This window comes from Molothrus ater, chromosome 23, assembly GCF_012460135.2.
Source record: "Molothrus ater isolate BHLD 08-10-18 breed brown headed cowbird chromosome 23, BPBGC_Mater_1.1, whole genome shotgun sequence".
Taxonomy (NCBI): domain Eukaryota; kingdom Metazoa; phylum Chordata; class Aves; order Passeriformes; family Icteridae; genus Molothrus; species Molothrus ater.
In genome coordinates this window covers 271,847-299,837 of record NC_050500.2, presented here as the reverse complement: position 1 = coordinate 299,837, position 27,991 = coordinate 271,847, and the positions used below count along the sequence as shown (strand labels likewise).

General features: G+C 46.6%; 3 protein-coding genes across 3 annotated transcripts; all 3 read right to left on the bottom strand.

Moving 5' to 3' along the window:
• Window positions 1-547: 547 nt before the first annotated feature.
• On the bottom strand, window positions 548-4,584 carry TNFRSF18 (TNF receptor superfamily member 18). Its single transcript, XM_054517174.1, has 6 exons — window positions 4,437-4,584; window positions 3,726-3,857; window positions 2,377-2,464; window positions 1,725-1,813; window positions 947-1,087; window positions 548-687 (listed from the first exon to the last, which is right to left on the bottom strand). Exons 1-6 carry the CDS (start codon window positions 4,582-4,584, stop codon window positions 548-550), a joined length of 738 nt encoding a protein of 245 aa, XP_054373149.1.
• A 6,145-nt stretch (window positions 4,585-10,729) lies between these two features.
• Window positions 10,730-15,416, bottom strand: TNFRSF4 (TNF receptor superfamily member 4). Its single transcript, XM_054517170.1, has 7 exons — window positions 15,264-15,416; window positions 14,421-14,543; window positions 13,863-13,964; window positions 13,478-13,544; window positions 12,730-12,998; window positions 12,106-12,231; window positions 10,730-11,590 (listed from the first exon to the last, which is right to left on the bottom strand). Exons 1-7 carry the CDS (start codon window positions 15,400-15,402, stop codon window positions 11,520-11,522), a joined length of 897 nt encoding a protein of 298 aa, XP_054373145.1. The 5' UTR covers window positions 15,403-15,416; the 3' UTR covers window positions 10,730-11,519.
• Window positions 15,417-16,370: 954 nt separating this feature from the next.
• Window positions 16,371-27,558, bottom strand: LOC118694968 (45 kDa calcium-binding protein). The gene is made up of 7 exons (XM_036396325.2): window positions 27,405-27,558; window positions 26,297-26,664; window positions 22,799-22,935; window positions 22,328-22,441; window positions 19,516-19,674; window positions 18,699-18,874; window positions 16,371-17,726 (listed from the first exon to the last, which is right to left on the bottom strand). Exons 2-7 carry the CDS (start codon window positions 26,602-26,604, stop codon window positions 17,550-17,552), a joined length of 1,071 nt encoding a protein of 356 aa, XP_036252218.1. The 5' UTR covers window positions 26,605-26,664; window positions 27,405-27,558; the 3' UTR covers window positions 16,371-17,549.
• Window positions 27,559-27,991: the final 433 nt, after the last annotated feature.

The window sequence follows — 27,991 nt, the reverse complement described above, 5'->3', positions numbered from 1 at the left end:
ATGATGTGGGGAAAGCAGGAGATGATGTGGGAAGAGCAGGAGATGATGTGGGAAGAGCAGGAGATGATGTGGGAACAGCAGGAGGTGAGGGGAAAACCAGGAGATGGAGGAAAAGCAGGAGATGATGTGGGGAAAGCAGGAGATGATGTGGGGAAAGCAGGAGATGATGTGGGGAGAGCAGGAGATAATGTGGGAAGAGCAGGAGATGGAGGAAAAGCAGGAGATGATGTGGGGAAGAGCAGGAGATGATGGGGGAAGAGCAGGAGATGATGTGGGGAAGAGCAGGAGATGATGTGGCCGCTGTTCCCACTCCTGAAAATCAGGATACCCTGTGCAATCCCTGCTCCTCTCCTCCTGAACCACCCCCAGCAGGATTTATCCCGAAATTCCACTTTTTTTTAGGGAAAACCAACCCCAAACCCCTGAGCCCGCCCCGTTTCCTAGGGAGAAGCTCCTCAGTCCCGCCCCGGCGCTGCCGGGTGGGTTTGGGGATCCCAGCCCGGCGTTCCCGGGATCCCGGGGCCGGATCCCTCCCCTGTCGCGTCCCTTATCGGAGCTCGCTGTAGACCTTGAAGGACAGCACCGAGAGCTTCTCCTCGCTCTTGTCCCCGTGCTCCTCCTCCGGGAATTGGATGCTGGAGGATTCCAGGGCATTCGGTGGCAGCCGCGGGAAGGTCGGGCCCGAATCTGCGGCTGGGAACGGGGAAAAGTCAAACTCAGCTCAGGAAAACCCAGCTGGAAAAACCAGCGGGAATGCCAGGAGCCCCCAGGAACCTGCCCCAAATCCCAGAGGAAATCTGGATTTGTCCCACTGATTCCATCCTTTTATCCCATCCAGATTTTATCCCATTCAATCCCAGATTTTACCTATTCAACCCCAGGTTTTATCCCACCATTCCCAGGTTTTATCCCACCATTCCCAGGTTTCATCCCACCATTCCCTCACCCCTGAGCAGGAGTTTGGGGTCCCTGTGGAGGCTCCAGATGCAGAAGTGCAGCAGGAACGTGAGCAGGACGAGCACGAACACGGCCGCGGCCACCAGGATGGCCAGGATGGTGCTGGAGGGGAATTCCAGCGCAACCGGGGCTGCAATTAACGGCACTTCATTAACAATTAATGCATTCCGGGGCTGGGGGTTGTTCTGGGGAGGGAGATCTTCCCAGGGAGTTTAGGGATGGATTTTGGGGTTTTGTGGGAAAGGGGAGGTGGGAGAGGATCTGAGGTGAGGGAGTTGTGGGATGGGATGGAAATGGGGGAAAGGGAAAAAGGGAAAAGGGGAAAGAAAAAGGGAGCAGGGAAGGAAATGAAGAAAGGAGAAAAGAGAAGGAGGAGGAGGAAAAGGAAAAGAGAGGGAAAGGGAGAAGGGAAAAGGAAAAGGGCAAAGGAGAAGAAAGGGAGCAGGGAAGGAAATTTAAAAAGGAGAAAAGAGAAGGAGGAGAAGGAGGAGCAGGAGCAGGAGGAAAAGGAAAGAAGAAATGGGATGAGGAAGAGGCAAGGGAAGATGGAAGGGAAAGACGAGAAGGAAGGAAGAGGGAAGAGGGAAGGAAGGGCAAGGGAAGAGGAAGAAGGAACAGGAGAGGCAGAGGAGAGGACAGCGCCAATGTTTTACCGAGCAGCCGCTTCCCGGGAGGGTTTCCAGGCTGGGCATGGCGGGAGAGGGAAGGGCCCGGGTTTGGGGTTTGGGGTTTGAGGTTTGGGGTTTGGGTTCGGGGTTTTGGGGTACCTGGCTGCAGGGCAGGGCCGCGCGGGCTGCACACGGAGTCGTGGGTGCTGTTCCCCTCCCGGCGCGTGACGGAGCCGCTGCTCTCGCAGCTGTGGAAGGGCGAGCTCGGCACCCCCGAAATTCCCATTCCCTGCCGCCCTCCCCGCCCCGCGCCTCCCTCGCCTCTTCCCCAGCCCGCGCTTTGTGCCCCTTTGTTTTCCATGGATTTCCCTGCTGGGAATAATTTTTCTCGACTTTAAGCTGGGAGTTTGGCTTAAGCTCTGCCTTGAGACTAAGAAGAGAAATACCAGGTCTTGCTTAATTAAAAAATTAATCAATTAATCGCATGATCACCATCTTGGACTCAATTTGATTTTCTAATGGCAGTATTGAATATATTAATTGGTATTTCAATATGAATTGATATTATATTATTATAACTATTACTATTATTATGATATTCTTCTTATTTTTATTCCCTGATTTCAAAGGGGGAAAAAAACCCAGTCTATTTTTTTTTTCCCAAATAAGGGGAATATCAATAAACCCATACTCAGCCCAATCTTATTCTCATTATTAATATTAATATTATTATTTCTATTTTCAAAGAAGGAAAACACATTCCTAGCAATAATTATTGATTAGTGATTATTGATTATTGGCTGCTCCATACTTGGTCCAGTTGCGGCACCAGCTGTTCCCGCTGCTGGAGAAGGTGCCGTTCTCGCAGGGTTTGCACTCAAAGAGGAAATTCAGACTTCCTGCAGGGAAAAGGGATGGGAATGGCTGAGATCCCAAATGTGGGACAGCCAGGGCTGCTCCTCAGCCCTGTCCCATTCCCATTCCTTGCCCTCTTCCCTGTCACATTCCCTGTCCTATTCCCTGTCCCATTCCCATTCCCTGCCCCATTCCCATTCCCTGCCCCATTCCCTGTCCCATTCCCAATCCCATTCCCAGTGCCATCACCAATCCTGCTGAGCTCCCAGCCAGACTGGCACTGGGGCAGTTTCCTGCAGTACAGGCAGGGCTCATCCCCAGCCCCATTCCCAGCCCCATTCCCATTCCCAGCCCCATCCCCAGCCCCATCCCCATCCCCATTCCCATTCCCAGCCCCATTCCCATTCCCATTCCTGTTCCCAGCCCCATTCCCATTCCCAGCCCCATTCCCAGCCCCATTCCCATTCCCAGCCCCATTCCCATTCCCAGCCCCATTCCCAGCCCCAGCCCCATTCCCAGCCCCATTCCCATTCCCAGCCCCATTCCCATTACCAATCCTGCTGAGCTCCTGCCCCGCTGGGCACGGGGGCAGTTTCCTGCAGTACAGGCAGGGCTCATTCCCGTTCCCATTCCCATTCCCAGCCCCATTCCCAGCCCCATCCCCATCCCCATCCCCATTACCAATCCTGCTGAGCTCCTGCCCCGCTGGGCACGGGGGCAGTTTCCTGCAGTACAGGCAGGGCTCATTCCCGTTCCCAGCCCCATTCCCATTCCCAGCCCCATCCCCAGCCCCATTCCCATTCCTGTTCCCAGCCCCATTCCCATTCCCAGCCCCATTCCCATTCCCATCCCCATTCCCATTACCAATCCTGCTGAGCTCCTGCCCCGCTGGGCACGGGGGCAGTTTCCTGCAGTACAGGCAGGGCTCATTCCCGTTCCCAGCCCCATTCCCAGCCCCATTCCCAGCCCCATTCCCAGCCCCATTCCCATTCCCAGCCCCATTCCCATTACCAATCCTGCTGAGCTCCTGCCCCGCTGGGCACGGGGGCAGTTTCCTGCAGTACAGGCAGGGCTCATTCCCGTTCCCATTCCCGTTCCCAGCCCCATTCCCATTCCCAGCCCCATTCCCATCCCCATCCCCATTCCCATTACCAATCCTGCTGAGCTCCTGCCCCGCTGGGCACGGGGGCAGTTTCCTGCAGTACAGGCAGGGCTCATTCCCGTTCCCAGCCCCATTCCCAGCCCCAGCCCCAGCCCCAGCCCCATTCCCAGCCCCATTCCCATCCCCATCCCCATTCCCATTACCAATCCTGCTGAGCTCCTGCCCCGCTGGGCACGGGGGCAGTTTCCTGCAGTACAGGCAGGGCTCCCCGGAGCAGCTGTACCCCGGGGGACACCGGCAGTCCAGGTCCGGAGCCTCACAGGGCGCGGGGTTTTCTGCGGCAGGGAAGGGGTTAATGCTGCTGTTCCCAACAAATTCCCTTCCAAAGGAATTCCCATTGCAAAGGAACTCCCAGACACGGGGAAGGGTCTGGAGCAACCTCCCATTGCAGGGAAAGAGACTTTTCCTGGGAAAAGGGATCCCAAAAATTGTCCTTCATATTCCCAGGGAAAGAGAGACACAATTACAGGCATTTAGCCCCATTTACACACAATGCACACCAATTTACACACAATTTACACACATTACATACAATTACCCACAATTTACACACAATTTATACACAATTACCCACATTTACACACAATTTACACACATTACGTACAATTACACACAATTTACACACAATTTATACACAATTAGCCACATTTGCACACATTACATAAAATTATAGACAATTTTCCCCCATTTACCCACAATTTTCACACAATTATCCACATTTACCCATGATTTACACACAATTTACCCCCATTTACACATAATTCCCCCCATTTACATGCAATATTCACACAATTACCCACATTTCCCCCCAATTTCCCCCCAATTTCCCCCATTTCCCCCCAGTCCCCTCTCACCTGCCTTCCAGGTGCACTTGGGGCAGCACTTGGTGTCATCTCCCCAGACCAGCCTGAGCTCCCCATCCTGGCACTGCCCAGCCTGGCCCGGCCCCGGCCAGTGCCCGGCCAGCAACGCCAGCAGCAGCCACAGCCGGGCCCTGGCCATGTCCTGGCAGTGCCACCCGGCAGTGCCACCCAGCAGTGCCACCCCAGCAGTGTCACCCAGCAGTGCCACCCAGCAGTGCCACCAGAGCAGCGTCACCCCAGCAGTGCCACCCCAGCAGCGTCACCCCAGCAGTGCCACCCCAGCAGTGTCACCAGGCAGTGCCACCCAGCAGTGCCACCAGAGCAGCGTCACCCCAGCAGTGTCACCCCAGCAGTGTCACCCAGCAGTGCCACCCAGCAGTGCCACCCCAGCAGTGTCACCCAGCAGTGCCACCAGAGCAGCGTCACCCCAGCAGTGCCACCCCAGCAGTGTCACCCAGCAGTGCCACCCAGCAGTGTCACCCAGCAGTGTCACCAGAGCAGCGTCACCCCAGCAGTGTCACCAGGTCCCTGTCACCCTGCGGAGGAGGCGCCGGGGTTTTTGTGGCCGAGCTCTTCCTGTGTTCTTTCTGGGGGGGCGGGGAGAAGGTTTGGGTTCAGGCAGAGGTGGGGGCAGGAAAAGGGGTGCCCCCCCCCAAAAATGGGGTTTAGGGTCATGGAGGGTTAAAGGGGGTGACATTGTGGGGTTGGGAATGGGTGGGCTGGGAGGGAGGTGAGAAATCAGCTCATGGCAGAGAGCTCCTGCTGGCCCGGGCACTGCAGGGATGGGGCAGCTGGAAATGCTCTGGGAATCCCAGCCATGGAGTCATCCATCCCTAAAATCCATCCATCCATCCCTAAAATCCATCCATCCATCCATCATCCATCCATCCATCCATCCATCCATCCATCCATCCATCCATCCATCCATCCATCCATCCATCCCTAAAATCCATCCCAACTTTCCCTAAAACCCATCCCAATCATCCTCTTTCCCTGAAATTCATGCCAGCCACCCTCTGGGGAGAACCTTGCCCTAAAATCCATCCCAACCTTTCCCTCTTTCCCATCCCAACCCAACCTTTTCTAAACCCATCCCAACCTTTCCCTAAAACCCATCCCAACCATTCCCTAAACTGATCCTAGCCCTTCCCCTCCCAGCTGCCGTTTCTCACTCCAAAACCACCAATTTAATTCTTTATTTCTCCTTTTTTTTTAAACCCCTTGGGGATTTTTTCTCTGCTCTTTGTCTGGTTTTGCCCTTTGAGGCACCTGGCCCCGTCAGGTGATGGAACTTTCCGCTCACATCCGAGGCAGAGCCGCTCCCGGAGCTCGGAGGCAGCGCTGACCTTTCGGATTTATCGGATTTATCGGATTTATCGGATTGATGATCGGATTTATCGGCCCCGTCATCTCCCTGCCTCGCCTGCGGGGTTTTCTCGGCAGCTCCGCCTCTGGCTGCTGACATTTCCCCTCCGGCTGCTCGGGGCTCACACGCACAGCTCAGCTCAGCTCAGCTCACTGCCCTGCCCAGAAAACCCTTCCCCGCCTTGGGCTGCAAACCTGGGGTCTCCACAGGGAGACCCTGAAAAATCCCAGAAAGCTGAAGTGACATTCCCAGAAATCCTCACCCCAAATCCATCAAAACCCCGGGATCCTTCCCAAAAACTCAGTCAACACACGCCATGAAAATGTTCCCCTCTTTGGGCTCCAAAAGTGGAGACTCCATGAGGAAAATTCCAAAAAATCAGAGCATTCCCAGAAAGCTGGAGTGAAATCCTCATCCCAAAATCCCCAGAAATCCTTCCCAAAAATCCCACTGAAGCCCTGCCTTCTCCTAGGAAAAAATCCCCTTTTTTGCTTCCAAATTTGGTGACTCCAAGAGGAAAATCCCAGGAAATCTGAGCTTCCCAGGAACCCCAAATCCATCAAAACCCCAGAATCCTTCCCAAAAACCCCACTGATCACAGCCCTGCCTTCTCCTGGGGATCAGGGCAAATTCCAACCCTAAATTCCAAACTGGGATGGAAAAGAGAGAAAAATGTCCCAGATCAAATCCCTTCTCCACACCCTGGGGTTCCCAAACCCTGAAGGATGGGATTTGGGGAAAAATCCAAGGATTCCTGGAGCTCTGTCCATGAGAACATGGGCATATCCTCATGAATTTTTGAGGGATTTTTGAGGAATTTGGGGTTGGAGCCAGCTGGGGGTCGGGTTTTGGGATAGGATGAGGGGAAATGACCTCAGATTGTGCCAGGGATTGGGATTTCCTCATAGAAAAGGGTGGAATTCCCGTCCCTGGAGGTTTCCAGGGACTTCCTGGATGTGGCCCTCAGGGTGAGGATCACTCTGACCCTACAGAGCTTTTCCAACCCCAAGAATTCATTCCTGGGAATTCTCCTGTGCCCACATCACCCCCATTTCCCCCTTTCCTCCTCGCTGAGCCGCCCAAATGATGAGATTTGGGAGAAAACAAAAGGAAATGACCCCAAAACAAAGAAAACCACCCCAAAATAAAAAGAAACTACCCCAAAACAAAGAAACCACCCCAAAATAAAGGAAACCAACCCAAAAAAAGGAACAACCCCCCCAAAAAAGGAAAGCAGCGCTGGGAGCTCACGTCAGCAGCACCAGGACGGTGTCAGCCGTGGTTTTGGTTTCCTGGCGCTGAATTTTTGCTGATTTTCTACTGATTAGGGGAGAAGAGAACCCCTGAGCTCGTCCTGCCATGACAAAGTCGCTGACAGGAGAATCTCAGAGCTGTTAGGCCCGGCTTAGGCCCAGCAAGGCCCAGCTCTGACACGGTTTTCACCCCCCCTGGTGGAATTTTCATTCCCACCCTGGGGAGAAATCCATGGATGTTCCCAGGAGCTTGGGAGGGAAAATCCCCTGGGCTCAGGGGGAATCAACGTCCCTTAGGCTGCGCTTGGGACCCGCCAGGCCTGGCCCAAACGGGACGGGGGCGTCTGGCGCCCCAGGAAAGGTCGGAGCTGAGGGACAGGGGAAGGGCTGGAGGAATCTCCATGGAAAGGGTTTGGAAATGTGGGAACTGTGGCCAGGGAGGCTTGGGAAAAATGGGATTTTTTTCCCTCAGAATTGTGATTATTACCCAAAGAAAAATGGGATATTTTTCCCACAGAAACACAATTATTATCTAGGGAAAATGGGATTTCTTTTCCCTCAGAATACAGTTAGTATCCAAAAGAAAAATGAGATTTTTTTTTTCCCCTCATAAATGCAATTATTATCCAGGGAAAAATGGGGTTTTATCCCGCAGAAATACAATTATTATCCAGGAAAAAATGGGATTTTTTTCCCCCTCAGGATTGTGATTATTATCCAAGGAAAAATGGGCATTTTATCCCCCAGAAATACAATTATTATCCAGGGAAAAATGGGAATTTTTTCCCCCTCAGAAATGCAATTATTATCCAGGGAAAATTGGGATTTTATCCCCCAGAAGTATAATCATTATCCAGGAAAAAAAAAGGGATTCTTTTCCCCCCAAGATTGCAATTATTATCCAGGGGAAAATGGGATTTTTTTCCCCTCAGGAATGCAGTTATTTTCCAAGGAAAACTGGGATTATTTTTCCCTCAGAATACAACTAGTATCCAAGGGAAATTGGGATTTTTTTCCACAGGAATACAAATGGGATTTTTTTCCCTTCAGGGTTGTGATTATTATCCAAAGAAAAATGGGAATTTCTTCCCTCAAGGATGCAGTTATTATCCAGGGAAAAAAGGGATTTTTTCCCCTCAGAAATACAATTATTATCCAAGGAAAAATGGGATTTTTCCCCTCAGGAATACAATTTCTATCCAATATAAACCTGGAGTTAAATCCATCAAAATCCCAGGATCCTTCCCCAACACCCACCCTGTCTTCCCCTATGGAAAATTCCCATTTTTTGCTCCCAAATTTGGTTTCTCCATGAGGAAAATCCACAAAAATCTGACATTCCCAGAACCTCCAATGGAGAATTCCCCTTGTGTGCTTCTAAATTGGAAAAATTCCCCTTTATTTGGTTCAAAATTGGGTGTGTCCATGAGGAAAATCCTAAAAATTTGGAATTCCCTAGAAGGAAAGCTGGAAAAATCCCTGAAAAAAATGGGGAAAAAAAACCCAGAAAAAACCCAGAAAAAAAAACCTGTAAAAATCCTGGGGGAAAATGGGAAAACCAGCAAAAAATGGGAAAAATACAGGAAAAAAATATCCAGGAAAATGCAGAAAAAACCTGGAAAAACTCAGAAAAAATCTGGAAAAACTCAGAAAAAATCTGGAAAAACTCCAAAAAACCCTGGAAAAATCCAAGTCTGGCCCCCAAGCATCTCCTGTGAGGTTTTTTTTCCCTCTTCTGGTGGCAAAACTGAGTCAAAATTGAGTTCAGGAGATAAAAAAATCTGGAGATAACGGCAACGGAAAAATCGTCACCGGGGAGAGCCAAAAAAGGCCAACACACAAAGCAGGAAGTGAAGATAAAAAAAATTATGATCTAAAGCAGGATTAAAAAAAAATTAAAATTATTGCGGCTGGTTAATTAAAAATTATTAAGGAATTATTTTCTTCTTGGAAAATGAAGGGAAATGTTCAATTTGTAGATGGGAAGGTTTGGCAAGAAGGGGAAAATTGAATTTATTTGGATTTTTTTAGGGTGGTTCAAATGTTGTTATGTTTGGTTCAGTTTTTATCCAAAATTGGAGAAATATGGGGGATTTATTTAGAAGGTGAAGGGTAAAATATCCAGGGGAAAATGGGATTTTTTTCCTTCAGGAATGTGATTATTTGTTGTTGTTTCCAGGAAAAATGGGATTTTTTTGCCACAGGAATACAATTATTTTCCAGGAAAAAGTGAGATTTTTCCCCCTCAGGAATGTGATTATTATCCAAGGAAAACTGGGATTGTTTTCCCTCTGGTATGTGATTATTTGTCCTTTTTTTTCCAAGGAAAACTGGGATTTTTTTCCCCCTCAGGAATGTGATTATTTGTCCTTTTTTCCAGGCAAAAAAGATATTTTTTTCCCCTCAGGAATACAGTTCTTATCTAGGGAAAAAGGGGGTTTTCCCCCTAAGGAATGTGATTATTATCCAGGAAAAAAATGGGATTTTTTTTTCTCCTCATGAATGAGATTATTTGTCATTTTTTTCCAAGGAAAAATGGGATTTTTTCCCCCTCATGAATGTGATTATTATCCCGGGGAAAATGGGATTTCTTTCCCCACAGAAATACAATTATTATCCAAGGAAAAATTTGATTTATTTTCCCTTCAGGAATGTGATTATTTGTCATTCTTTTCCAAGGAAAAAAGGGGATTTTTTCCCCGAGGAATGTGATTATTATCCAGGAAAAAATGGGATTTTTTTTCCCCACAGGAACACAGTTCTTAACCAGGAAAAATTGATTTTTTTTTCCCCACAGGAATACAGTTCTTATCCAGGGAAAATTTGTTTTTTTCCCCCTCATGAATGCGATTATTATCCAGGAAAAAAATGTGATTTTTTTCCCCTCAGGAATGTGATAATTATCCAGGGAAAACAAGGAATTTTTTCCTCCTCAGGAATGAGATTATTTGTCATTTTTTCCAAGGAAAAATGGGATTTTTTCCCCTCATAAATGCGATTATTATCCAGGGAAAAATTGGATTTTTTTCCCCACAGAAATATAATTATTATGCAGGAAAAAACGTGATTTTTTCACCTCATGAATGTGATTATAATCCAGGGAAAAATGAGATTTCCCCCCCCTCAGGAATATGATTATTATCCAGGGAAAACTGGGATTTTTTTCCCCTGAGGAATGTGATTATTTTCCAGGAAAAAATGGGAGTTCTTTCCCCTCGTGAATGTGGTAATTATTCAGGAAAAACTGGGATTTTTCCCCCTCAGGAATGTGATTATTACCCAAGGAAAAAATGGAATTTTCCCCCCTCAGGAATGTGATTATTACCCAAGGAAAAATGGAATTTCCCCCCCTCAGGAATGTGATTATTACCCAAGGAAAAAGGGGATTTTTTTTCCCCTCAGGAATGTGATTATTACCCAAGGAAAAATGGAATTTTCCCCCCTCAGGAATGTGATTATTACCCAAGGAAAAAGGGGATTTCCCCCCCTCAGGAATGTGATTATTTGTCATTTTCCCAGCTGGATTTTCAAATGACAAATTCAGCTCATCCATCCCAGCCTTGCCCTAAAACCCAGCCCAACCTTTCCCTAAATGCCCCCCCTCCCTGACCAGGCTGTCCCATTTTCCTGGAATTTCTCTATTTTTCCCCAAACACACACCAGGATTTGTTTTTCCAGAATTTTATTCCCCCAAATGCCCCTTTGTACACGATACAAACCTTCCTATACATTGTATAAACCCCTTTGGATATGTATAACATATAAAAAAAATCCCACATCTTCCAAATCCATGGATTTAAACACCTCTGGGATCCCTGCATCCATTCCCTGCTGGATGTTTTGGGATATGGGTTTAAAATTCCCATTTTTTGAGGAGTTTTCTGCTGATAGTTGGAGGGAAAATCACTCCTAAATGATAAAAAAATCAATTTTTCTGGAATTTCCAGGGAAACATTTCAAATTCAGCAAAAGGACACTTCAGGCTCCTCCCAGACATTCCAGAGTTTGGGATTTGCTCCCAAAAAATCTCCTGTCCCAGTTTGTGGAAATGCAATTAGAGAGGGAAAATTCATTTCGTGAAGTGTGGATTGAGTTTGACTTAATCCTGATTTTAGAGCTCAGCTTTGTCACTTGATCCTGGTTTTTGTAGTGCTCAGATCTGCCACTTGATCTTGATTTTAGAGCCCAGCTTTGCCATTTAATCCTGATTTTAGAGCCCAGCTTTGCCATTTAATCCTGATTTTAGAGCTCAAGGATTTGCCCAAAGGGAAAAAAAAATCCACACAAAATTCCCTCAGGAATTCTCCCAAATTCCAAAGGGAGATCTTGAGTTAATCAAATAGTTAAACCAGCCTCAAATTAACTCCTAATTAAGCAAATCCTAATTATTCCCAGTGCTCCCTCAGCTCTGTGGGCTCAGAGAAGCAGGAAGAGCCCAGGGTGGGAGTTTTGATGTCAGTTTTTGATGAGGCTGGAGTTGGAATCGATCTGCTCCTCCTGGATGGGAATCCTGCAGCTCCTCTCCTCTGGAAAACAGGGAATGGTCCCAGGGGTGAGAACAGGAGGGAACAGGATTGACCCTGATGCTAGAGCTCAGCTTTGCCCCTGAATCTCGATTTTAAAACTCACTTTTGCCACTTAGTCCCTATTTTAGAGCTCACTTTTGCCACTTAATCCCGATTTTAGAGCTCAGCTCTTCTCAGCCAGACCTTTCCCACGTTTGCAGGAGAATTCAGGACATTTCAACTTCCATGAAGGCAAAAAAAATTTCCCATTTTACTCTTGGAAGTTGCTTCTGGATCCTGCCAGGAAGAGAATTCCTGGCCTAAAATCAGGGAATTCCAGGATCAAGGGAAAATCAGGGAGAAGGAATGAAAATTTGGGATAATGAGCTCCTAATCAGCTCCTAATCCTAACGTGGATCAACCTGGAATCCTCTGCATTCCTAATTAAGAATTCTTTTATTAATTCCCAAATTTCTAACAGGGGGGCCCTGGTTAATGTTTGCCCTATTTTTTTATCCCATAAAAAGGGAACTCACTGTGCTGGGTGCTCCTCCCAGGCCCATTCCTGGCTTTTTTCTGGGCTGCCTGGATGATCAGGAGCAGGATGGAAATTCCACTCACCATCAGCAGGAGCAGGCACAGCAGGAGCAGGGATAAAGAGCCTGGAATTAGAATGGAAACATTCCCTAAAAAACAAAGATTCCTGGTTCTGGATGGAGTTCCCAGAGGGAGAATCCAGAACTCTGGGAATGGAGAGGTCCAGCTGCCAGGGAAGTGTGGGATCCTGGAATGTTTGGGAAATACAGGAATGGCTTTAGAGAAATTGGGATTTCGCTTCCCAGGAAAGCAGCTTTACATGGAAACCAAGAAGCTGGAAATGTGGGATCCTGGAATGTTGTGTGAAATACAGAAAAGAATTCAGAGAAAGTGGGAATTCCCTTCCCAGGAAAGCAATCCCAGCTGGGATTGTGGGATCCTGGAATGTTCTGTGAAATTCAGGTCTGGCTTTTGAGGAAATGGGAGCTCCTTTCCCAGGAAAGCAGACTCAGAGGAAAATACGGGATCCTGGAATGCTGTGTGAAATACAGAAGGGGATTCAGAGAACGTGGGAATTCCCTTCCCAGGAAAGCAGCTCCAGTGAGCTCCCTGCCCGTGCTTACCCCATGCCGGCTCCGTGGGACCGCCGGGGTCCCGACAAACGGCGGGGATGTCCCCGGGGCTGGACGCCCTGGAGCTGTTCTCAGGGGATCCCGTGGGAGAGGGGTCCCCGCGTTCCGGGAATCCCGTGGGAAAGGGGTCCCCGCGTTCCGGGAATCCCGCGGGAGAGGGATGCGGGCCAGGGCTGCTGGCACTGCCAGGGCTGCTGCTGCACTGGGCATCCTCTGTGCCTGTGCCAGCCCGGAGCGTCATCCTCCCACCGCTGCTGCAGCTGGAAAAGAAATTCCAGAGGGTTTGCCAACAGGGAATCGTTCCTAAATCCCACCCACACAATCCCAATCTGTGTTTCAGCCCTACAAATTTAGGATTTTATGCCTACATCCCACAGGAATGGGAGGAATAATTAAATCATAAAAAATGATCTGGGATTTTTTTCCCAGCTGATTCTGGCACAGGAATTTTTTGTTCCCAAAAAAACATCCAAGAGGTTTTAAAAAAAGGTGGAAAATCCTAAAAATCCCTCATGATCCTAAAAATCCCAAAGGATGGGATTCAGAGCACTTAGACCCAGGTTTATTTCAATTTATTTCTCTGGATTTGGGTTTTTCTTGGAAAAATGAATCCCCCAGAGCTGCTCTGAGCACTTTGCCCCCAAAAAGAAATTTTTGCCACTACAAGGGATTTTTCCTCCCAAAAAGGATTTTTTTTTCCCCCCAAAAGGGATTTTTTCCCTCAAAAAAGGATTCCTACTTGGTCCAAGGCTGGCAGTTCTTGTTCCCTCCTCTGGAGAAAGTCCCTTCAGGACATCGGGAGCACTCTGGGGGGAAAAAGGGATTATCCAGGGAAGTGGCAGAATTCCCAGGTTTATCCACTGGGTAATTCTGAATGATCCAAGATTATTCATTCTGGATATTATCCGGGAGGATCTCACAATTCCAGCCAGGAACTGCCACATGGGAGGCAGGATTTTGGGAAGGGTGGCACATCCCAGAATTCCAAAGGGAATTCTAGCTGGTACATGCCTGGACTCACCGCTTCCCAAGGGAATTCCAAATCCCAATTCCCTGCTTCCCAAGGGAGCTCTGGCTGGCTCAAATCCCAACTCTTCCCAAGGGAATTGCAGATCCCAACTCACCCCTTGCCACAGGAACACCCCTGGCAGGCTGGAATCCTGCCTGGCACGCACAGACCCTGTCCGAGGTTTTCTCACACGGCTTCACCTCCATGCTGCCCTTCCCTGGCCAAGGCAGAAATTCATTAATTCCTTCATTAACAGCAATAATTAACTCCTCAGGGGTTTGGGGTTTTGGGTTTAGGAGCTGCAGAATTCAGCAATTTAACAATTAATTAGTGATTCGTAATTAATAATTAATTTAACAACTGAATCGTTCAACAATTTCGTTTGAGGACAGTGATTTTCAGGTAGGCCCTCACAACTGAGATGGAAGCAGCCGGAAAAGCACCCAAAAGGGGATTTTATTCCCCCAAAAAAGGATTCTATCTCCAAAAAGGGATTTTCTCCCCCTACCCCGCAAAATGCCCCAAACCTGGGATTTTTTTCCCCAAAAAAAGGCATTTCTTTTTCCCTCAAAAAAGCGATTTTTCCCCCAAAAAAGGGATATATTTTTCCCCAAAAATTGGGATTTTTTTTTTCCCCAAAAAGGGATTTTTTTCCCCAAATCCCAGCACTCACGGGCGTTGCAGATGGTGCAGCTTTTGCAGAAGCCGTGGTGGTGCTGGGAGCTGAAATATCCATCCTGGCATGGCGAGCACACGGTGTCGGCCGAGGCCGTGCAGCGACTCCGCATCCTCTCCCCTAAAAACACCCAAAAATCAACATTCGGTGGGATCCTGAGGGGAAAAATCCTAAATTTAATCCTTTGGGAACAAATAGTGTATCACTAGCACACGTGTTGGCTGACTCCACATCCTCTGCCCTAAAAACACCCAAAAATCAACATTTAGTGGGGTCCTGAGGGGAAAAATCCTAAATTTAATCCTTTGGGACCAAGGATTGGCTGGGGTCGTGAGAGGAAAAATCCTAATTTTTACCTTTTGGGAACAAATCGGGATTGGTTGGGATTGTGAGGGGAAAAATCCTAAATTTCATCTTTTGGGATCAAACGGTGCCCAGAAATTGGCAGTTCTTGCTTTTTATTAAGGAGAAAAAGCCCTGGAAGTTTAGCCAGGAGGAAAAATCAACATTTAATGGAGCAGCTGAGAAGGGCTGGGGAGGGCTGAAATTGGGGAAAATGCCTCCAATTTTTGTCCCGGTGGATCCCAGATATCCCTTCCAGAGTTAGAGGAAAAGGTTTAGGAAATGCCCCTGGACTGAGGCATTTAGGAAGCAAAAAAACATCCAAAAAAGTTAAAAACCACTCTCAAAAAGGAAGATTGTTCCAATTTTGAAGTCTAAAACTTATTTTTATTAGTCTAAAAAGTATTACACTAAAAAATAGGTATTACACTAATAAAAAAATTCGGTATTTCCCTAAAGCCCGGTTCTCCCATCCCAGCCCCCGCGGCGGGCACTCACCTGGGGCACAGTCGCTGCAGCATTTGTCATGGAAGCTGTATTGGTGCTCCTGACATTCCAAGCCCAGGGAGCCGGAGATAGGCACGGCCAAGAGCCAGCAGAGAGCGGGAAAATTCCAGGGAATCCTTGGAAGCGCCATTCCCGCCACCCCCCTCAGGGAGCTCTTCCCTCACGGCACCGGCACCGGCACCGTCCCCTCGCGGCGCTGTCCCCTCACGGCGCTGTCCCCTCAGGGCGCCTTTTCCCTCACGGTGCCTTTTCCCTCACGGTGCCTTTTCCCTCACGGTGCCTTTTTCCTCCTCACGGCGCTTTTCCCCTCACGGTGCCTTTCCCTTCACGGCGCCTTTCCCCTCACAGCTTGGCTCCCCTCACGGCTCCGTTCCCCTCACGGTGCCTTTCCCCTCACGGCGCCTTTTTCCTCACAGCTTCTCTTCCCTCAGGGCGCTGTGAGAGGCCCGCGAGCGAGAACGGCTCCGGGCGGGGACATTTGAGGGAAATTCCCGCTTTTCTCCACGCCCCTTCCCGCTCCCGGTTTGGGGTTTTTCGGCAGGAAAAGGAAATGCTGAGCTTGAGAAGGGTTTAAGGGGTAAAAGGAGCCCTCAAGGGAGGGTAATGGGAATGGCTGGAAATGCAGGGACGGAGGAGCGCTGTGGGAATGCCCCGGCTGAGGCGGCGGAATAGCGGGAATTGGGAAATTTCGTTTTCCAGACTGCTGGAGTTGGAGCCAGGAGCTCAGTTAAGTTCTAGGAGAGCTCCCTAGCATCACTGAATCAACAAAATAGTGGGAATTAAGGAATTTCATTTTCCAGCCTATTAGAATGGGATCCAGGATCTCAATTTTAGGTGTTCCAGCTGCCTGGAATTGCAGCTTTACCTTCACCGACTCCAGAAAATACTGGGAATTAGAGATTCCATGCTCATGTTGTCCCAAAATTAAATTAGGATGGTATTGGCAAAATCTCTTCATAGATAAAGTACAATTATCAGTAGAATAAATTATGATTTTACTGGAATTTTTGTGTTTAAACTTATTTTATCAGAGATTATCCATGGAATTTATTCCTCTTATTTCCCACCTCGCCCTGACAAACCTTAAAAGCAGCAGAATTTCCAAAGCACGGAGAGAAATATTTAATGGAAAATCAAAATAAAAAGGATATAAAATCTTTTATCCAAGGAATTTAATAAAAACATCAAATAAAGAGCAGGAAAAGGGAAAGAGGGACAGCAATTACTGTATTTACATTATATTATGAATAAATTTAATCAAATAAAACATCTCAGATTTTCAGGAATTCTTTCCCAAAGAGGGGTTTTTCCCAGGAAAGATGGAAGCAGAGGGAAAAAAATCTATTTTATTTGGGAAAGAGCTCACCCAAAGCCTGGAATTTCCCCCAAATCATCATCAGCAGCTCATTAACAGCATTAATTAGCATAGAGCTCATTAATTTTAGCAGTGAATATTAATTAAGCAGCCATCAAACTCCATGGGAACTCCCACTGCTCTGTCCAACAGCTTAAATTCCAAAAAAACCTTCCCAATTGTTTGATTTTGGACTAAAATCTGATATTTTAAAGCCATGATCTCCCATTCCCAGTGCAGATGTCAACAAAACAATGTCATTTTAATATTAATTTAATCTTAATTAATGTTATTTTATTTTTTAAAATTAATTCCGAAAAGGTTTTCTGTAACATTTTAAATAAATTCTTCCCCACAGCTCCCTGAAAAAATTCCATTAAATTCCCAACAACTCTTCAGGAAGCTGAGAAAAACACTGGAATTGAGTGTGGATATTCCCAGGAGGTCAAACATTCCTTGGAACCACCAAAATTCCCAAAATCCAACCTATATTTGGGATCCCCTGCATCAGCAGCTGAGGGAAACAAGTATTTCAGGAGCCTCCCAAATGGAACTGGGTGTGGAGGACAAACATTCCTTGGAATCACATTTGGGAATGTTCCCTTCCCAAAATCCAACCTTTATTTGGGATCCCCTGCATCAGCAGCTGAAGGAAACCAGGGAATATTCCAAGATCCTCCCACCCAAAATTCCAGCTGGCTTCAACACCCCCAAACCAAGGAGCAGAACTACCTGAATCCAGGAATTCCCACCATTTTTCCAGCAGGAAAATCCTCTCCAAGGAGCGGGGACGGACGGAAAATCGGGAATCCGCGACCACCAATTCCCGCTGCTCGGCTGAATCCTTTTTCCCTGGGATTTTTTTTGCGGGGGGGGGGGGTTGGGAGTGGAACAGAAAGTTCTGGAAAGGGGGAGGAGGGAGCTCAGAACTCCTCGTGGACGTTGCGGGCGTAATCCATGAGTTTGCTGCCCGTGAAGTACTCGCTGTACTTGAGGATCTCCTCCAGCTCCAGGTGGTGGTTCTGGTTCTCGTCGGCCACGGCGATCATCTGCCGCGCCTCGTTCAGCGCGTTGTGCTCGTTCATGGGGTCCATGTACTCCTGAAACACCGCGGCAAAACGGCCTGAGCACGGCACAGCCGAGCACGGCACAGCCGAGCACGGCAAAGCTGAGCATGGCACAGCCGAGCACGGCACAGCCGAGCATGGCAAAGCTGAGCACGGCACAACCAGCACGGCACAGCTGAGCACGGCAAAGCTGAGCACGGCACAGCTGAGCACGGCACAACCCAGCACGGCACAGCTGAGCACGGCACAGCCGAGCACGGCACAACCGAGCACAGCAAAGCTGAGCACGGCACAACCGAGCACGGCAAAGCTGAGCACGGCACAGCCGAGCACGGCACAGCCGAGCACGGCAAAGCTGAGCACGGCACAGCCCAGCACGGCACAGCCCAGCACGGCAAAGCTGAGCACGGCACAGCCCAGCACGGCACAGCCCAGCACGGCAAAGCTGAGCATGGCAAAGCTGAGCATGGCACAACCCAGCACGGCACAACCCAGCACGGCACAACCCAGCACGGCACAACCCAGCACGGCACAGCTGAGCATGGCACAACCCAGCACGGCACAGCTGAGCACGGCCCGGGCTGCTCCCACAGCCCCAACAACTCCTACCCCGGCCCAAAGCCGGGACAAGGTCTGTAACAAGCGTTTCATGGGGGCTTTCCTGGTTTCTAGGCTGCTACCAAAAAAATTGGAGATTTCTGTGGGTCATTCAATGAAAAATTTCTGGATTTTGGGCTGCAAATTAAACTCGGGAAAAAATTCCTGTTAAAAATGAAGGATTATCAATTTTCAGGACCTAAATTCTCTCATTTTTCCCTGCTTTGTTTGGCCGTTCCCACAGATTATTTTAAAATGAAACTCACATGAAACTAAAATGCAATTAACACGAAATTAAAATTAAACGGAAATACTCAAATTTTTAATTAAAAATGAGCTGAAAGTGAATTTGTGATGTTTTTAAAGCCGTGTTTTGGAATAATTGGCTGGCAAAGGACGAGGACTCACCTCCAGCTCCTCCATGGTGACGATGCCGTCGTGGTTGGCGTCGATGACCTCCTGGAACTCCTTCCTCCGGTCCCTCACCCAGTCATCGTCGATGTCCTGAGCCTGCTGGTTCTCCACCGTGCCCACGGGCAGGGAGATGAACTCTGACAGGGTCAGCTTCTTATCCCCGTCCTGATCTGGGAAAAGCACACACGTTACAACAGATTCGCTTCATTCCCGTCAAAACCCACAAAAAATTAAAATACCTTCATTTCATTCCCATGAAAATGGGTATTTCCTACTGAGCTGTGAAAAAACCAAACCCCTCCCAATACCCACAGACAAATGGGAATCCATGGAACTCCACCAGACTATTCCATGCAAAACCTTCCCGAAATACACATAAAAACAGGAATCCATGGATACAATTCCCAGAAAATTGTAGGGTCCCAGAAAACTGATGATCTCCTGCACCATGAAGTGCAACATGCCCCAAATATCTACCATAAAATAGGAATTCATGAACTCCACCAGACTATTCCATCCCAAAATCCACATAAAAAATGAGAATCCATGGAATTCATGGACAGAATTCCCAGGCCAGCCCATCTTACCGAGGTCGCGGACGATCTCCTGCACCATGAAGTGCAGCATGCCCCAAATACCCAAATACAAATGGGAATCCATGGAATTCATGGACAGAATTCCCAGGAAACCCCATCTTACCGAGGTCGCGGACGATCTCCTGCACCATGAAGTGCAGCATGCCCCAAATATCCAAATACAAATGGGAATCCATGGAATTCATGGACAGAATTCCCAGGCCAGCCCATCTTACCGAGGTCGCGGACGATCTCCTGCACCATGAAGTGCAGCATGCCGCGGCTGTGCTCGGGGTGCAGGAAGGACAGGAACTCCTGCTCGCTCAGCAGCAGGTCCGGGGGGGGATTGTCCGCCTGGTACCAGCGATCCTTCAGGTTGTCCAGCACTTCCTGCGCTGCAACGGCACCGCGGGGCTGGGATGGCGTCCGAGGGCTCATCCCGAACCTGCACCTTTGGGACTGCAGCTCATCCCAAACCTGCACCTTTGGGATCACAGCTCATCCCAAACCTGCACCTGCACCTCTGGGATCACAGCTCATCCCAAACCTGCACCCCTGGGACTGCAGCTCATCCCAAACCTGCACCTGCACCTCTGGGATCACAGCTCATCCCAAACCTGCACCTTTGGGACTGCAGCTCATCCCAAACCTGCACCTCTGGGATCACAGCTCATCCCAAACCTGCACCTTTGGGACTGCAGCTCATCCCAAACCTGCACCTCTGGGATCACAGCTCATCCCAAACCTGCACCTCTGGGATCACAGCTCATCCCGAACCTGCACCTGCACCTCTGGGATCACAGCTCATCCCAAACCTGCACCCCTGGGACTGCAGCTCATCCCAAACCTGCACCTGCACCTCTGGGATCACAGCTCATCCCAAACCTGCACCTTTGGGACTGCAGCTCATCCCAAACCTGCACCTTTGGGATCACAGCTCATCCCAAACCTGCACCTTTGGGACTGCAGCTCATCCCAAACCTGCACCTGCACCTTTGGGATCACAGCTCATCCCAAACCTGCACCTCTGGGATCACAGCTCATCCCAAACCTGCACCTGCACCTCTGGGATCGCAGCTCATCCCAAACCTGCACCTGCACCTCTGGGATCACAGCTCATCCCAAACCTGCACCTTTGGGATCACAGCTCATCCCAAACCTGCACCTCTGGGATCACAGCTCATCCCAAACCTGCACCCACATGTCTGGGACTGCAGCTCATCCCAAACCTGCACCTGCACCTTTGGGATCACAGCTCATCCCAAACCTGCACCTGCACATTTGGGATCACAGCTCATCCCAAACCTGCACCTGCACATTTGGGATCGCAGCTCATCCCAAACCTGCACCTGCACCTTTGGGATCACAGCTCATCCCAAACCCTGCACCTGCACCTTTGGGACTGCAGCTCATCCCAAACCTGCACCTGCACCTTTGGGATCACAGCTCATCCCAAAGGCTGCAACTGCCCCCATCCATTTTTGGGATTTCGCACATTTCATCCCAAACGCTGAAATTGCCCCCAACCGTTTGTGGGATTTGGCACAATCACTTTGGGGGATTTCAGTTCATCCCAAGTGCTAGAATTGCTCCCATCCATTTTTAAGATCTGGGACAATCACTTTGAAGGATTTCAGTTGGCACAATTCATCCCAAAGGCTGCAATTGCCCCCATCCATTTTAGGATTTGGCACAATTCATCCCAAAGGCTGCAATTGCCCCCATCCACTTTTAGGATTTGGCACAACCAAGTTTTAGAAATTTCAGTTGTCCCAATCCACTTTTAGGTTTTCCATTGTACCAACCCATTTTTAAGACTCCAATTATCATGATCCATTTTTAGGATTTAAATTGTCACAATTTTTAGGATTTCAGTTGTCCCAATCCATTTTTAGGATTTAATCTGTCACAACCCCTTCCTTTCAAGCTCTCAGTTGTTTCATCAATGACGTTTTTTAAGCTTAAACCCTGCAGATTTTTATCACAATATTCCATATTTTTGCTGCAAGAAAAGTTGAATTAGGAGTGTATGAACAGAAAAATCAGCACCAAAAGCCCATGGAATTCCTTCATTTCATCCCACAATCCAATTATCTGCCAATATCCATCAATTAATTAAAACACAATTTTAGCCTGAAATCCAAATTTCTGCAGAAAGTGCCTTAAACTCCACACCCTCAGGTGCTTTTGATTTAAAATAAAAGAAACCAAAAATCACTTTTAGGGTGCTTGGAGGAGGAGAAAACCCCCTGAGGAAGTGGAGGATGAATAATTTGATTTTCCTCCAGAAGATTCTGGGGCTCAGGTGCAGCCTCGGGGCTGACTCAGCAGCTCTGGGCTTCCTGGAACCAGCCCCAGGTGATTTCCCTGCACATTCTCAGCTCCTTTTTTCTGCACCTCAGGCGTTTCTGCACACTGGAAAATGTCACCAAAGCAATCTGGAGATGACTCAGCCCTGCAGGGAAAGGGAAAGGGGCAGGGGGATTTTACAGGAAACTGAGATGTTGCTTGGAGGGGAAAAACAGGAAAATTCCTCCTAAAAACTGCAAGTGCATGGCAGATTCTGGTCAGGAACAATGGGGGATTTGTGTCCTTTGAGTTCAATCTTTGGGGGGATTGTCAAGTAAATCCAAATTTATTTCAGGGGGGAAATGGGGAGATTGCCATTAAAAGTTGCAACTTTCATGGCAGATTCTGGTTAGGATTAATGAAGGATTTGTGTCTTTTGGCTTCAATTTTTGTGGGGATTTTAGAATAAATTTAAATATTTCTTTAAGGGAAAACCAAGAAGATTCCTCTAAAAAATGTCATTTTCACACCAAATTTCAGGTGGAAAAAAAGCAGATTTGATTTTTTTTTATTATTTAAGGGGAAAACAGGAAGATTCCTCAAAAAAAGTCTCATTTTCACAGCACATTTTGCATTAAAAACTGCAGAAATTTTGGTTTATTGTTTAACTCCTCCTCAAGCAGAACCACCCAAACATTTCCCTCCCATTCCCATTCTCACCCCCAGGTTTTAATACCAAAACCCCAGTTCTGCACTTACTTTCTTCATCTATTTTCAACTCCTCGTTGTTTTTGATTTTCTCTGCAATTTCCTTTTCATTGAAGCCTTTGCTTGCCAAGAATTTAATTTTATATTCATCCCAAGAAACGTGACCTGGAATTGAGAACATTTCATCTGAAAGGAGGAATTTTGGATTGCATGCTTTCAAAATCAGCAAATTTTCAAGTGTTTTAGTCCAACACCACAACCCCACACTGAATTTTAGGAATGACAACATGAAAGCTGCCACCTGATTCATTTTTGGGGTTTTTTAGCCATAAAATTTGGTGAAAAATTCAATTTATTCTTTTTTAAAAATTCATTTATGAAATAAAGAGCTGCCTGCAGCACATCCTTTCCCACAAAAATCCAAATCTGAGATTCCAGACCTAAATTTGATCTCAAAACTAAATTCTAGATGCCAGAACTGACTTTAAAAGTGATTTTTTGAGGACAAAGTGTGGATGTTACCATCCCCATCAGGATCCACAGCCCTGAAGTGCATTTTGTTCTCCTCCACAGCCTCCTGGAAGTGCTCATCTGTTTTCTCCATGATCCAGCGTTGCATTTCCTTGGCACTGATCTTTTTATCGTTATTTATATCCACCCTAGGGAGGAAAATAAACAGGATTTCAGTTTAGAGCTCAGCAGGGGAAGCTCTGGCTGGGTTTTCGTTTATAAATTGGTTTATTCAGCAAAAATTCACAGAAAAATGAATATTTTTGACTCTGTGAGAAACAAGTGAAAGTTCAGCCTTTAGTTCAGAATTGAAGTAAATAATTTCATTAATTTAAGTTAATTTAGCAAGATTTAGGTTATTGCTCAGTGAATTTTCTTTAATTAAATCATGTTTTTCAGGGAATTTTTCCCACAAATCATTCCTGATGGAATTTTGGGTCACTCCAAATTCAGAATTGGAAAAATTTGCTTCCAGACCTTGAATTCTCTCTCAATTTCTCTTTCCAAGCCCTTTTTTCACATTTCACTGAATTTTTATTTTTGACCATTGCACATCTCTTTGTTCTCCACGAGTTTTCTGGAATTTCTTGGATTCAGAGCTGCAGAATTCAATTTTCCTGATTGAAATTATCAGGAAAACCCAATCTGATCAATCCTTAATTCATGAAGAAATTAATTTAAAAATTACAGTTCAAAACCAAAAATAAATCAAAATTTCTGAAGGGTTCTATTTTTTGAGCATGAAATAAATATTCAAAGTATCACTAAAAATCAGATTTTATTTTGTTACCATTCCAAATTCTATTTAAAGCATCTCCAACCCACTCTCTGTAATTCAAAATGTCACTAAAAATCAGATTTTATTTTGTTACCATTTCAAATTCTATTTAAAGCTCCTCAAAAACATTTTTTTCAAAACTCAGAGAAAAACCAGAGTTTCAAAGCCCCAGTTTGCCTCTGGCCTTTATCTGCTGCCATCACTGAGTTGTTTTGATTGAAACTTGAATTATTCAAGATATGATTTGCCTTGAAATGTCAACTAAATGTGAAAAAAGAGATAAACAACCCCCAAAAATGCGGGTTTAGGGAGTTTCAATATCACAATTTCTACCAGGGGGATGCTTTTATCATTTATTTATTATTTATTCAATAATTACTTTAATGAAATGTCTTTGTTCCTGGCGAGTTGGCACCAAATAAAGCTTTGAGAGTTTATCCCCCTTGTGGTGTTCATTGGAGGCGTTTTCATTCAAAGATGCAAATAAAGCCAACTCTGCCACCTGGTGTTTGAAAGGGCTGAGACAAAGCCAAAACCGCGGAATTGTGAAAATATTAATGAAAAATTCCAAGTTTGAAATGTTCACATTCCCAATTTTGAAATGTGAGTTAAAATATCCAATTTCAAAAATGTGAATTCAGTTTCCCCATTTTAAATATTAAAATTATCAAATTTAAAATGTGAATTGAAATCTCCAATTTTGAAATATTAATTCCAATTTCCATGTTTGACATATCAATTAAAATCCCTAATTTTGAAAATATTAATTTAAACCCCCAATTTTGAAACATTAAAATTCCCAATTTCAATAAATATTCATTCAAATTTCCAATTTAGAACTATTAAAATCCCTGATTTCGAAGCTACTCATTTAAATTCCCAAGTTTACAGCACTAATTCAACTTTTCAATTTGGAACTATTCAAACTCTTAATTTTGAAGCTACTCATTTAAATTCCCGATTTTTAAACATTAATTCAAATTTCCAGTTTTGAGCTATTAAACCTCCCAAGTTCAAACCCACCAAAATTCCCAATTTTGTGGGGTTTTTTGGCCCTTTCTCCTCTTTCTGCCCTGGGGCATTCACATTCTCTGGATAAAACCCCTTTGCCCAGGAGTTTTCTCCCTGGAAGCTGAGGAAAGACAAACAATTCTTATTCCATTGTGCTGAGTTGTGCTGCTCTGGGATGTGGCTGGGGATCGTTTCACTGCTGATTCAATCTGTGGCCATTACAGGACAGGAGCCTCCTCCTCCTGCTCCTCCTCCTCCTCCTCCTCCTCCTCCTCCTGCTCCTCCAGGTCTCCCAAGCTCCTGGAGGTTTCCTTCACACCAGGGCAGCTCAGCCACCTTTGGAGTGTTAGAAACAGAAAGGTTCTAACCAAGGCAAAATAACAAATATTTTAGAGAGAAAAACCAAAAACCAAAGCAGGGGCAAGAGGCCCCAGGTGCTGCCCCTGGTAAACACCTCCCAACAGTGACTGGTTTGTGTCTTCTCTTCCTTTCCTCCCAACAGTGATTGGTTTGTGTCCTCTCTTCCTTTCCTCCCAACAGTGATTGGTTTCTTTATTCTCTTCTATTCCTCCCAACAGTGATTGGTTTGTCTTTGTCCTCTTCCTTTCCTCCCAACAGTGATTGGTTTGTGTCCTCTCTTCCTTTCCTCCCAACAGTGATTGGTTTCTTTGTTCTCTTCCTTTCCTCCCAACAGTGATTGGTTTGTTTTCTCTTCCTTTCCTCCCAACAGTGATTGCTTTCTTTGTTCTCTTCCTTTCCTCCCAACAGTGATTGGTTTCTTTCCTCTCTTCTTTTTCTAGAAAATTGCCCAGGCAGGTTTTTTTGCTTCTGTCCATCCTTATTTTGAGGTGGCAGAGGGTGGCAGGTTGTGTTCTGACCCTGTCAGTGTTGTTTTAGTTTCCTGCATTGTTTATTTTATCCTTTTATTTTCTTCCCTGTTATTTCCTGCTCCCATAAATTTTTGTTACCTGAGAGCCCCTTAATTTAAAATTTATAGCAATTCAGGGGGGGTGTTGGTGTTCTCAGGGGTCCCAGAATGAGGGAAGAGATCAGAATCTTGACTCCATGCTTCAGAAGGCTGATTTATTATTTTATGATATATATTATATTAAAAGAAAAAATATATTCTATAAAAATAAAATAATTTTTATATTTTACTATATATACTAGAGTAATATATGTATAATTTTATATATCTATTATTATATATAATTTTATATATAATATAATTATTTTATATATATATAATATATAAGAATATACTATATAAAACTATATATAATTTTATATAGTATATTAAAACTATACTAAAAGAATAGAAGAAAATTTTCATCAGAAGGCTTGCAAGGAATAGAAAGGAATGATAATAAAATCTTGTGACTGACCAGAGTCCGAGCCAGCTGGACTGTGATTGGCCATTAATTAAAAACAACCACATGAGACCAATCCAAGATGCACCTGTTGCATTCCACAGCAGCACATTTATAATTATTGTTTATATTTCATTTCTGAGGCCTCTCAGCTTCTCAGGAGAAAACATCCTAACAAAAGGATTTTTCATAAAGCATGTCCATGACATGAGGGGGTTCGTTTTCTCCGTTTCAGGGGAGGCTCCTGCCTTCCCAAACCAAGGGTTTATTTCTATCATACATTACTAAATGAGCCTTGTGAGGGCCTGGAGCTGGGTGCACCTGACTGCAGCCCAAGCAGCCGTGACTCACTTGGAGAAGATGCCCACGAGCTTCCTCCTGTTCCTGCGGGGCTGCGAGTCCTCCTCGAACTCCTCGCGCTCCTTGCCCAGGAACACCTCCTGGTGGAACTCCTTGTTCAGGTGCCCGTCCAGCTCCATCTTGACGCCGTTCAGGTGGTCGGGGGGCAGGATCTCGTTCTCCTCCCGGGCCTCCCCTGCCCGCTCCTTCAGCACAGAGTGGTTGGCAGGCCTGGCATAAACGTCCATCAGGAGGAAGATGAACAGGAGGGATAAGTACAGAGAGCCCAAGCTGCACAGGAAAGCTTGTCTTGACATCATTTTTATGGGGGTTTTTTTTCCTTCTTTATTATTTACTGGCTGCTGAAATCACTGTGGGGTCTAAAAGAAAAAAAGGAGAAAAAACAAATTAAACTGAAGCAAAAGGTCACTGTGGGTTAAATGAACTAAAAGGAAAAAAGGAGAAAAACCAAGTTAAACTCTGAAGAAAGAGGTCATTAATGAACATATAAAAATTAAAATAACCTATGCAAATTATTAATAACTTACATACATATAATTATATGTGCATAACTTATTTATATACACATAAGCACATAAGTTATTTATATACATACAAACATATGCACATAATTTATTCATATACATACATATATATGTATACCTATACATATGTTTATATGTATACTTCAATATATACGTATATATATTAAAGTATATATACACAAATGTATATATAGATACTTGTATATATACACACAAGAATAAATTCAGAGGAACCTACACAAAAATAGAGGAGTTTTTGATGTCAGACATTAAAAGGGCCTGTTAATTAATAAATTTATGTAATTAATAGGAGCAGATCCAAGAGAAAGCGGAGCTGGAAACACCCAGGAAACAGCGGCGGGGAGGAGCTGTCACAGAGCCATAAAATCCGAGTGTCCCCCCTGTGGAAGTGACCCACAGGGGCCATCCCGCTCAATTCCAAGGAAAAATAATCCCAAATCTAACAGAGAACGCACCAATGAACCCAAACCCCCCCAAAGCCGTCAGAGCCCCCAGAGCCCCTCGGAGCCCTCCACGATCCCCGCGGGGCTGCGGGAGGAGCCGCCCGCACTCACCGGGAGGCGCTGGGCAGGGAGCGGCCGCTGCCCCGAGCGCCGTGCCGGCCGCGGGGAGGCTCAGCCCGAGCCCGGCCGCCGCTGAGGCCCTCACGGCCCCTGACGGAGCCCGGCGTTGCCAGGCCCGAGGGAGGCGGGATGGAGGCGGAAATTTCCTCACTGCGCCGCGCGGCGGGAAGGCGCAGCCGCCATCTTAGGTGAGGGCAGCCGCCATTTCCGGCAGAGTGAGGGGCAAAGGGGCGTTTTCCGGGCGGTCCTGTCATTATCTCGGTTGTTAACGTGTTGATCTCCGCCTGCTTCCTGCCTCTGTGTGTGTGGCCGTTTTCTTTGAATTATGAAATGGTTTGGGTTAGGGACCTTAAATAGAATCTAATGCAAACCCCTGCCCCAGCTGTGACTGCCTATCCCTGGAAATGCTCAATGCTGAGGCTTGGAGCAACCTGGGATAGTGGAAGGTGTCCCTGCCCATGGCGGGGGGTGGCACTGGATGGGCTTTGAGCCCATCCCAACCTTTTCCCGTTCCATGATTCCATGAAGAAGGCACGGCCAAGGCACAGTGCCCAAACCCAAGATGGCGCCTCCTCGGC

Bases quoted from the DNA above. Each gene is read 5' to 3' on its own strand.
- TNFRSF18 (XM_054517174.1), bottom strand. From the start codon at position 4,584: ATGGCCAGGGCCCGGCTGTGGCTGCTGCTGGCGTTGCTGGCCGGGCAC. The intron at 3,858-4,436 runs GTGAGAGGGGAC...TCCCTGCCGCAG, and splicing joins CAAGTGCACCTGGAAGGCAG to AAAACCCCGCGCCCTGTGAG. The intron at 1,814-2,376 runs GTATGGAGCAGC...GCCCTTCCACAG, and splicing joins TGGTGCCGCAACTGGACCAA to CTGCGAGAGCAGCGGCTCCG.
- TNFRSF4 (XM_054517170.1), bottom strand. From the start codon at position 15,402: ATGGCGCTTCCAAGGATTCCCTGGAATTTTCCCGCTCTCTGCTGGCTC. The intron at 13,545-13,862 runs GTGAGTTGGGAT...TTTTCCCCCCAG, and splicing joins GGGTGTTCCTGTGGCAAGGG to AGTGCTCCCGATGTCCTGAA. The intron at 12,999-13,477 runs GTAGGAATCCTT...TTTCTTTTCCAG, and splicing joins AACTGCCAGCCTTGGACCAA to CTGCAGCAGCGGTGGGAGGA.
- LOC118694968 (XM_036396325.2), bottom strand. From the start codon at position 26,604: ATGATGTCAAGACAAGCTTTCCTGTGCAGCTTGGGCTCTCTGTACTTA. The intron at 18,875-19,515 runs GTAAGATGGGCT...TGCTTTTCCCAG, and splicing joins GGAGATCGTCCGCGACCTCG to ATCAGGACGGGGATAAGAAG. The intron at 17,727-18,698 runs GTGAGTCCTCGT...GCGGTGTTTCAG, and splicing joins TCACCATGGAGGAGCTGGAG to GAGTACATGGACCCCATGAA.